Source organism: Nannospalax galili, unplaced genomic scaffold, assembly GCF_000622305.1.
Source record: "Nannospalax galili isolate Female #2095 unplaced genomic scaffold, S.galili_v1.0 scaffold443, whole genome shotgun sequence".
NCBI lineage: Eukaryota > Metazoa > Chordata > Mammalia > Rodentia > Spalacidae > Nannospalax > Nannospalax galili.
This window is the reverse complement of record NW_008352479.1, coordinates 1,005,800-1,016,708: the sequence shown is the minus strand read 5'-3', so window position 1 is coordinate 1,016,708 and position 10,909 is coordinate 1,005,800. Positions and strand designations below refer to the sequence as shown.

General features: G+C 42.4%; 1 protein-coding gene across 1 annotated transcript in view; it reads right to left on the bottom strand.

Annotated features, from left to right (window-relative positions):
- Positions 1–2,598: 2,598 nt before the first annotated feature.
- The window catches only part of Entpd3 (ectonucleoside triphosphate diphosphohydrolase 3), a 36,769-nt gene continuing 28,458 nt past the window's right edge, over positions 2,599–10,909 (bottom strand). Inside the window, exon 11 of the mRNA XM_008849432.3 lies at positions 2,599–3,433. Within this exon, the coding sequence (XP_008847654.1) occupies positions 3,197–3,433 (237 nt within the window). The 3' untranslated portion in view covers positions 2,599–3,196. The remainder of the gene's footprint in view (positions 3,434–10,909) is intronic.

Genomic DNA, 10,909 nt, shown 5'->3' with positions numbered 1-10,909 from the left:
AGGAGCCTGTGTAATAAGATTAGACCTACTTACATAAGTTTTCCATTTTAAGGTCAGCTGCCCATAATTACTTCTGTGAGAGGACAACAAACACCTAGCTAGGATGTAGGGAAGGAGGACCTCTTTAAAAAAGGTCTAATTATGTGTATATGTATCTGTGTGTGGATGTGCCTGTGAGTGCAGGTGCCTGTAGGAGCCAGAGAGATTGGGTTTCTCAGGAGCTGCAGTTCAAGGTGGTTATGAGCTAATTGATGTCACTGAACTCAGGTCCTCTGGAAGAGCAGTACATGCTCTTAATCACTGAGCCATCTCTCTGGCTTGAAAGAGGAACCCTTATATGTTGCTGATGGGAATGTAAACTTGTATAGACAGTCACTATAGAAATCAGTATGAAGTTGCTCAAAAACAAAACAAAACAAAAAACTGAAAATAAAACACCATATGACCCAGCTACACCACTCCTGGGCAGACACCTAAAGGACTCTATATCCTACCGCAGAGACACCTGCACATCTGTGTTTATTGCTGCTCTGTTCGTAATAGCCAGGAAATAGAACTAGCCTAGATGTCCATCAACAGATGAATAGGTAATGACAAAGTGGTACATGCATATAATGGAATTTTATACAGTCATAAAGGAAAATGAAATTGGGGCTGAAAGATGGATCAGCAGTTAAGAGCACTAACCACTCTTGTAGAGGATCTAGGTTCGGTCCCTAGCACCCTCATGGTGGCTAACAACCATCTGTAACTCCAGTTCCAGGGGATGTGACACCCTCTTCTGGCCTCCGTGGGCATTACACAACACAAGTGCATTTGCATGCATACAGGCAAAATATTTATACACATAAAATAAAATAAAAGAAGAAAAAAGAAAAATTACAAATTTTGCAGGAAAATGGATGAATCTGGACATTATTATATTGAAGTAACCCAGACTCGGGAAAATACCACAGGTCTCTTTCCTATGTGGACCCTAGCTTCTAACTTTTATTTATTTATTTTTTATTTTATGTGTTTGCATGTATTGTTTGCATGTAGGTAAGTGCACCCATGTTGTGCAATGCCCGAAGAGGTCAGAAGAGGCTGTTGGATCCTTTGGAACAGGAGTTACGGACAGTTGTTAGCTGTCATGTGGGTGCTGGGATTCGAACCCAGGTCTTCTGCAAGAACAGTCACTGTTCTTAACCACTGAGCCATCTCTCCATCCGCTAGCTTCTAACTTAGAAAAGATTTTAATTTTATTCTTAATTACATGCATATGCATCTGAGTATAAGTGCAGTGCTTGTGGGGGCCAGAAGAGGGCATCAAATGCCCTGGAGCTGAAATTATAGGTGGTTGTGAACCACTCAGTGTAGGTGCTGGGATTTGAACTCAGGTCCTCTGCAAGAGCAGTATATGCTCTTAACTGCTGAGCCATCTCTCCAGTCCCCTAGCTTCTAATATATGTGTGTGGGGGAGGGGGAGTTTGCTGGATATAGGCCATAAAACTAGAAAGAAGGCCAGGAGATGCTCTGGAAAAAACCAGTCTCTTGACAGGGAAAGAGAGGGAGAGAAAGATATGAAGGTGGAAAGGGGCACACTGGGGCGGAAGGGTACTAGCAGGGGGTCGCCAGGAAGATGAGGGTGAAAAGCAGGAAAGGAGGCTTAATCAAAACAAGATACGTATGAAAAAGTCATAATGACTGCAGCAAGGTGGCTCAGTGGCTAAAGGTGCTTGTTGCCAAACCAACCAACCTGAGCTGGATTCCTGGGATCCACACAGTGGGAGGAGAGAACTGACTCCAGTAAATTGTTCTCTGATTTCCACATGTAGGCCTGTGTGTACATACACCACCACTACAACCACCTTGCATCCTTAAAAGAAAGATCATCATACTTCAGTTAATAAACACACATGTTGCAAAATAAAAAGTTTATTCCAAACTGAGCCAACAAATAACAATCTGAAATGGTGACTTGTCATTTGTAGCTGCTGGACTTGCTGAAATTCTTTCTGATCCCACTTTGGAGGCAAATATTCCCACATTTGCCTTTTCTTTCTCCCAAGTCAAGACCTGTAGTGGTCATGCAGAGACCTATGAGCTAGGATCTGATTGGTCAGCAAATCATAGACTGGGATGTCTTAGGATGGTCTTACTGGTGGGAGAGGTGGCCAGGCATAATGATAATGGAAAGGGAGCCTTGAGCAAGAGCCTCAGGGTAAGAGGATCCACAATGCAGTCGCCTCTTGGGACTGTGTGTGATTTAGAAGAGGGCACATTGGTGAGATGGTGGGTGACATGAGGATGATGGTATTCACTTGGTGACAATCAGATGACCAGAGCCCATGGGGAGTGGGGGTAGGGGGCTTCCATTCTGTGAAATCTGAGAATGGCTACAGTGTTTTGGGATGTCTATGTGCCTTTGTGCTTTAGGCTCTGCCTATGTGACAGAGGCTGACTGTCCTTGGGGTCAAGGAGTCTTCTTCTTGGGCTGGGATTGTGACTCAGTTGGTAGAGCACTTGCCTGGCATGCAGGAAGCTGTGAGTTCCATTCCGCAGCACTACATAAACCAGAGTAGTAGTGGACACCTGTAATCCCTGAACTCAGGAGTAGAGGCGGGGATGGGGTGGGGGTGGGGGGTGCTCAGAAGTTCAAGGTCATCCTTGGCTACATAGTGAGTTGGAGGCTAACATGGGCTACATGAGACTCCGGCTCCCCCCCCCAAAAAAGTCTCCTCCCCTAGATATACTATACCCTACCAGTCTTCAGAGGTTCAGTGCCTATGGGTCTTAGAAGGACCAACAGGAAAAAGCCATAAAATGAGCTGAATCAAAGTCTTCATGTATGTCTTGCTAGGAGGAATTCCAAGAGAGAAGAAATGGAAACTGAGACCTGAGGCTAATGCTCCACATCAAATCATTATATTCTCAGCTTCATCTAGAGGACTTGGAGTGAAGACTTTGACCTTGACTGTTTGGCTCTCCTTGGTCCCCACTGTAGACTGGCAAGTGGATGGGGAGGTGTCTGTAGTGAACTTGAACAGGGTAGTTGAGGGACTCCAAGGGGTGCTCTGTCAGGAACCAGTATCCGAGCACAGGAGCTAGGCATTTAACCATAGAGCATTTCCGAAAGGTGGACACTTTGCCTGCACTGCCTGGATCATCCAGGTGGAATGTAGGCAGCCACCGCTCCAGGAGCTGCTTGGAAGGTTCATTCAGAATCCACGGCTTGGTCGAAGGCATTCTCAGAGCGCTGTTTTGTCCTGGATGCTGAACACAGGTACAAAAGAAATGCTAGGCACAGCAAGGCAATGGCAGTGAAGAAGGCCAGGATGCCCACAAACACGGGAGGCTGTATGGGCAGGCGGATCAGGGGACTTCCAGCTGGGATCTGGTTGGTCAGGGTGAGCATGTAGCCAAGGGACCAGGCTATGCTGCTGTTCCCCACCTGTGGAAGGGAGCAGATAGCTCAGTGCTCAGGCAGAACTCCAGGTTGACATTACATTCCAGCACAAAGCACTGCAGACCAACCCCTCAAGGGAACCCCACAGGGAACTATGGTCTAAAGAGGTAAAAGGATCTGCCACATTCCTACAGCAGGTCACAGTTACAAAGAATTAGGGTCCCACCTTTGGTACTGCAGAGAATTATAAAAATGAGTCCCCCACAAGCTGATCTCAGCAAAGTGTGAAAACAGCTATTGGAACAGTAAAAGTACCCCTACTGTCCAGGTGAACAGACCTGGTTGTGGTTCATGAAAGAGGATCTAAAGGGGTTTGCCCAACCGTGGATTGGTTCTGAGGAACAGGGATCAGCCCAAACGGGAAGCTCACTGTGTGCATTTCTTCTGTTGGGCCATCTGCTTTGGACTAACATGTCTTGAAGTTGTTTGCTTAGGCCTATCAGGGTTTGAATTTGTAATCCCTATAATAAACTGAACTTATCATGTAATTCTCTTCATTGAAAATGCTGCTCATCTTAAAACCTATTTGGCTAGATATTAAACAGCAGCACCAACTTTCTTCCTTGGGTACTATTTATTTGATATTTGTTTTTTACACTTTTATTAATTGTAGTGTGTGTTTGTGTGTTTGTGTGTGTGTGTGTGTCTGTGTGTGTGTGTCTGTGAATGCCACAGCATTTATGCAGTGAAAAGCTAGCTTTCAGAAGTTCATTCTCTCCTTCCATCATGTGAGTTCTCGGGATAGAAAGAAAATCAGGCTCGGCAGCAGGCCCTTTACCCACTAAGCCGCCTTATTGGTTCTTTGCTTGCTTCATTAAAAGACCCAATGTTTTAAAACTTTCAATCCTTCCATATCCTTATGCTTAAAATATAAACATTTCTCTTATATATGGCATCTGTTGGTTATTTATTTAATTTTGTTTTGGAGACAGGATCTCATATATTCCAGACTGGTCTTGAACTCAGTATGTAGCAGATGATGGTATTCTCAATCCTCCTGCATCTGCCTCTTAAGTGCTGGGATTACAGGTACGCACCACCATGCCTGGTTAGCACAGGATGTACTTTGTTTTTGTTTTTTTCATCACAGGATGTAATAGAGAGACACTCATATATATATATATATATTATCTCTTCCAACATTCTTTTGTTTGTTTCTCTGTGTGTGTGTGTGTGTGTGAGTGTGCACACATGTGTGTATTTATGCACATGTAAGTGTGTGTACCCATCCTGCATGTGCCTGTGGAGACCAGAAATCAACCTTACCCTGGATGTTGTCTATCTAGTTTTTTGAGACAGGCTATCTCACTGAGTTGGGGCTGGCTGATTAGATTAGGCTGGCTGGTGAGCAATCCCTAGGATTCACCTGGCTCCACCTGCCCAGAGCTAGGATTACAAACATGTGCCACCATGCCCAACTTTTTTATGTGTGCTGCAATTAAACTTGGGTCCTCATGTTTGTGTGGCAAGATCTGAGCCATCTCCTCAGCCTACCCATGTTTTTTCTTAAGGATAATGCATATATACATTTGAAATCTCCCACAAATATACTTCTTTTATGATCATTGGTTATGTGTCAATTAGGATTTGGTTCCATAGCGTGAAACAGTAACCCAAGTCACAGTGACTTAAACCTGATAGGGGTTTACTATTGTTATTGTTGCTGTTATGACAGTTTCTAGCTGTGTAGCCCAGGCTGGCTCTGAACTCACCACCCTGCCACCTTAGCCTCCTGAGTGCTGGGATTCTAAACATGTGCCACCATGGCCACCTAAGCAATAGTTATTTGTAAACTTTCTGTACTAAAAGATGCTCTGGGCTCATTTTGTATATCCTTTGTCCTAGAATCAGAATATGCCTCTAGAATTCAGGGAGCTTGGGTTCTTTTTTTCCCCCTCGAAACAAAGATCTAGACCCAAGTATGCTTATAGCTACTGACTTATCATTACTTCTCAGCACTCTTAAGTGACAGAACAAGGAAATGAATGTGTGTGTATCAGCCTGTGTGTATATAGCATCTGCAAATAGTTCTGTATGTAGCTGTCTGTATTACTGTTGAGCTAACCATGCAAGTGGCCCACCAATGTCTCAGCCTTCTTGCGCTGCTTAGCTGTAATACAGACTCCAACATAGAGAAGTCTGGTTTCCATAATCCACCATTCATTTGCCTAATTGTTGACTTCCAGTATATATATCACAGGATTAGTTGTTTCTGTGAGCTCATGGGAAACACCTTAAACAACTAGAGTTTATAATCTAGCTCTTCTGCCTTTAGTTTTACACTCATTTTCAAAGTTACTTGGGTCAACACCTTTCCTTTCGACCCCCTTCAGTGCAATTATTTTGCACATCCGCAATGCAGCTAGATTCTTTGATCATCATCTACAATCCATCTTTGGATCCCCTGACCTCTTGAATGAATTTTTTAAAAACTGCATACTGTAAGATGTATTCCATGGGTTTTGAAAAAAATACGTGATGTCCTATAGCCACCATTATAATGCCATCCAGCAGACTTTCACCGCCCTAAAACAACAACAACAACAACAACAACAACAACAGCAGCAACAGCAACAACAAATCCTAGCAACCATTGATCTCCTTGTTAGCTCTAGTTTTATCATTTATAAAATTCCATAGAAAGTGTACTTGTAGTTATGTAGCCTTTCCAGACTGGCTTCTTTTACTTACTTAGCAATAGGCATTTTAAGAGTCATCTTTTCCTTTGTCCTGTGCTAGGGACAGATTTCAGGGCAACTGCTTTACTATCAAATTACATCCCTGGCCCTTTTTAATTTTTATTCTCAAAAAGAGTCCTTCTAAGCTGCTAGGTTGTCCTCAAACTTAAAATTCTTCTACCTCAGTCTCCTGAGGTGCTGAAACTATAGGCATGTGCCACCACTCCTGATCCTCATCCATATTCTTTTTTTTTATTTTTTCCTTTTTCTTTTTGAGGCAGGGTCTCCCTGTGGCTCCCACTGGCCTACAACTCACTATATGGACCAGGCTGGCCTTGATGTCATAGAAATCTGCCTGTCTCTGCCTCCCAAGTGCTGGCATTACAGAGGTGAACCACCACACCCAGTTTATGCAGTGACAGAGATTGAAGTCAAGGCCTCCTGTTTGCTAGGCACTCTACCAACTGAGCTACACTCTCAGCCCATTACAGCCCCTTTATTCCTGAATAGTATTCCATTGTACAGCCCATACCACAGTTTCAATATCTATATATTGAAAGAACTTCTGGTTGCTTCCAGCTTAGGCTAATTATGAGTAAATCTGCCTTGAACATTTATGTGTAGGATTATTTATTTATTTATTTATTTATTTTGGTGTGGACAAAACTCAACAAGAGCTGGCTAAATACCTAGGAGTGCAATTGTTCAGTTGTATGGTAAGACTGTGTTTATCTTTATGAGAATCTTCCAGTCTTCCAGAATAGCTGTGCCATGTTAACACTCTACACCAGCAATAAATGAACTGCTGTTGCTTCACATCTTTCCTGGAAGATAGTGTCAGAGCTCCCAGAGCCAGAGTCACATGCAGGTTGTGAGCTGCCCAGTGTGGGCGCTGGGAACTGAACTCTGGTCTGCTGGAAGAGCAGCAAGTGCTCTTAATTGCTGAGTCATCCCTCTAACCCCTACTCCATTTTTTTTTTTTTAGTACTGTGATGATTTTGGGGTTTTTTGTTTGTTTGTTTGTTTGTTTTTTTTTTTTTGAGACAGGGTCTCATGTAGCCTAGGCTGGTCTCAAATTTACCATGTAGCTGAGGATGACCTTGATTGACCTAATCCTCCTGCCTCCTGAGTACTGGGATCACTAGTGTACCACCATTTCTGGTTTTATGTGGTGATGGGAAACCCTAGGGAAAACCTAGGGTCAAGTGTATGCTAGACAGACACTCTTCCAACTTAGCCACATCTCCAGGCTAAGCATTGTGACTAATGACATTATTAATGTTATTTGGGCTCCTTATATCCTATTTCAATAATTTCCATTAATGTTACTTTCCTATATTATGTTTCCCTTTCATACCGTAAAATCTGTATTATGAGGAACAGCTGACCCTCCTAAAACAAAGACCTCTAGATAGGCTGACTAGATTCACCAGAAGGGCAAGTAGTGGGGAATGGCTGGGGGGCCGACAACACAGCAGACAGTAGCAGGGATATCAGAGTATAAGGGCTCTAGTCGGGGGAGGGAGGCTATGGGAGGGTGCCATCTGGGAAGTGGGTATATAAATAAATAAAAAAGAAAAAAAAATAATTCTTCAAAGCATAAAAATTTGCTCCTTAATAACTAGTAGATGTGAAAAACATTACCATTGAAATCTACCTGATGACTTTATATCCATGCTCAGATGCCAAGGAGCTCAGAAAGTAACCGAGTGTGACTAGTAATAATCAGATATATAGAGATTAGAAACACATGTGAATTGTAGTGTCAATTGTATTAAAATGAATTTTTCTGTATGAAACTGTATTTTAATAATTAAATGGAGATCTTTTTTAAAGTTTAAAACTTCATTTAATTTTATATCTTATGGGGGTTATTCGGAGTACAATATTGTATAACTGTTATCAATTCAACTGTAAACCTAAAAATTTACAGCCAATTTTGAAAGAGATGCATCTTAGCTCTGGAAATTGTTATTGAATATGTCAATTCTGTTGTAATGAAATGCTTCTAATTATATGGTTATTAAATAAATAATTTAAAAAATAATAATATCTGTATTTGTCATTTGACAAGATGAGACTCTTAAGCTGGACCATGTCACTGTATCCTACCAGCCACACTGAACACTTATTGGGTTGAATGTTTGCTATCCTTTGGCTATATAAATGGATATTCCTCTTTTATTTTTATCAATCAGTTTATGTATTTATAAGGGTGTATACACACCTGCTTGTGTGTATGTAATCACATACATCAGAGATCAGTGGTCAACCTCGGATGTTGTACCTCAGGAAGTGCTTACCTTAATTTGAGATAGGGTTTCTTGGGACCTAAGGCTCATCAATTTGGCTCAACTGGCAGGTCAGTGAGCTGCAGGGATCCTCCTCTCTCTGCCCCTCCAGAGTTAAGATTATGAGCACATACCACCATGCCTAGTTTATTTTTTTGTACAGGTTCTGGGGCTCAAACTTAAATCCTCATGCTTGTGTGGCAAACACTGTACACCCCAAGCCATCTCCTAAGCTCCCTATTTTATTTATTTATTTTAAATTATTTGTTTATTTTGATCTGGGCATGGTGGCACACACCTTTAATCCCAGTACTTGGAAGGCAGAGGCAGGCAGATCTCTGTGTGTTCAAGACCAGCCTGGTCTACATCGTGAGTTCCAGGCCAGCTGGGGCTACAGGGAGACCCTGTCTCAAAAAGCACCCCCCCAATTATGTATTTATTTTATGTGTATGAGTGCTTTGCCTGCATATATGTAAGTGCACCCATGTCATGCAATGCCCATGAAGGCCAGAAGAGGGCATTAAATGGCCTGGAACTGGAGTTATGGCCAGTTGTTAGCCAGCATATGTGTGCTGGGAACTGAACCTGGGTCCTCTGCAAGAGCAGCCAGTGCTCTTAAGTGCTGAGCCATCTCTCCAGACCCCCTATTTTATTTTTTGAGGCAGGGTCCATGTACTTCAGGCTGGCCTTGAACTTGCCATGTAGCTGAGGATGGCCTAGAATTCTAGGTCATCCTGCTTCTGCTATGTGAGTGCTGTGATCACACGCATGTGCCTCTGTACCTGGCTCTTGACTTTTTCTTTAGTGCTAGTGTTCTATATAAAAATAATTAATTTGGGGGGACTGGAGAGATGACTTATCAATTAGTAGCACTTGCTGTTCTTCTAGCAGGCAAGGGCTTGCCTCTTAGCATCCAATGGTGGCTCACAATGACATGCATACATGTGCTGCATATATATACACTCAGGCATATATATAAAATAAGTACATTTTTTAAAAATTAAAAATAAATGATTAATATTTGTTGTTTATTTAAGCCAGGGTCTCACCATGTAGCCCTGGCTGGCCTGGAACTCTCTACGTAGACCAGGCTTGCCTTAAACTCAGAGATGTGCCTGCTTCTGCCTCCCAAGTGCTGGGATTAATGGCATGCACCACCACACCTAGCCAAAATATTCATTTTTACTTTCTATAGTTTTGTAGTATCTCCTGAGTTTATTTCTTTTCCTCCTTGACTACTGTCTTTAAAAATATATTCCTGTCAGGCCGGGCGTGGTGGCACACACCTGTAGTCCCAGCACTTTGAAGCCAGAGGCAGGTGGATCTCTGCGAGTTCAAGACCAGCCTGATCTACATAGTGAGTTCCAGGACAGCTGGGGCTACAGGGAGACCCTGTCTCAAAAAGACAAAAAAAATTATATATATACATATATATATATGTCTCCATGTCTATGTAGCAAGGTTCTGGTCTGTTTATATAGTCTCACAAATACCCACTTGGCTGGGAATAAAATTCTTTATGATTAAAGGAAAGGAAATTAAAAAATTTTTTTGCTTTGATATTTAGTGCACACATGTGTTGTGTGTGTGTGTGCAAGTTGTGTGTGTGTATGTAAGTTGTGTGTGTTTGTATATGTGCCACTATATGTATGTGTGTGTGTAAGTCAGAGGACAACTTGTAGGAGTCAGTTCTCTCTCTTTAAAGTGGGTTCTGGGGAACAAACTTTGGTTATGGGGCTCAGCAGGAAATGCCTTTACCTGAGGAGCCATCTCTCTGATCCTGGAAAGGGAATTTCAACCTAGAATGTCTTCCTAATGCTGGCTGATATTCAGCAGGAAGACATTCTCTGTTTTTACAATGTCTTTGCAGACAATTAGATTTGTTGGAGGCAGAGCTCAGAGCACACATGCCGTGTGTCTGCATCTCCAGACATCTTCATTTTTTGTGGATGACTCAATTTTACTTATTCAAAAATAGACAGCCCAGGCCTAATACAGGATATTGATTGAGTTAATCCAATTTTTCCAAAGCTGGAGTTGAACAGATTGGTTCCAGACATCCTCCAGACTTTTTCTTAACTATCCTGACCAAAAGCATCTGCTCAGAATGGGGAGCACAATACCGGTCAGAGAGTCACCGGGTTGTACCTGCCTGAATCAGGGCCTGGTGATGGCTGTCCTTTCACTCCCTAAACATTCTGGTCACTGGGCAATTACCTATCTATCTATCTATCTATCTATCTATCTATCTATCTATCTATGTATCTATCTATCATCTATCATCTATCTATCCATCTATTATCTACCTGTCTATCCAAATTATCTATCATGTAACTATCTACTCATCTATTATCTATCCATCTGTTGGGTAAATTCATCCTCAGAGGAAAAGAGGGGGTGGGTCCAGAGACCCAGAGAGAACTGGAGCACATTGGGAAAAAAGAGGAGGAGTTAGCACCATTTTGGGGAGCAGGGAACAGGAGGCGAGCGGT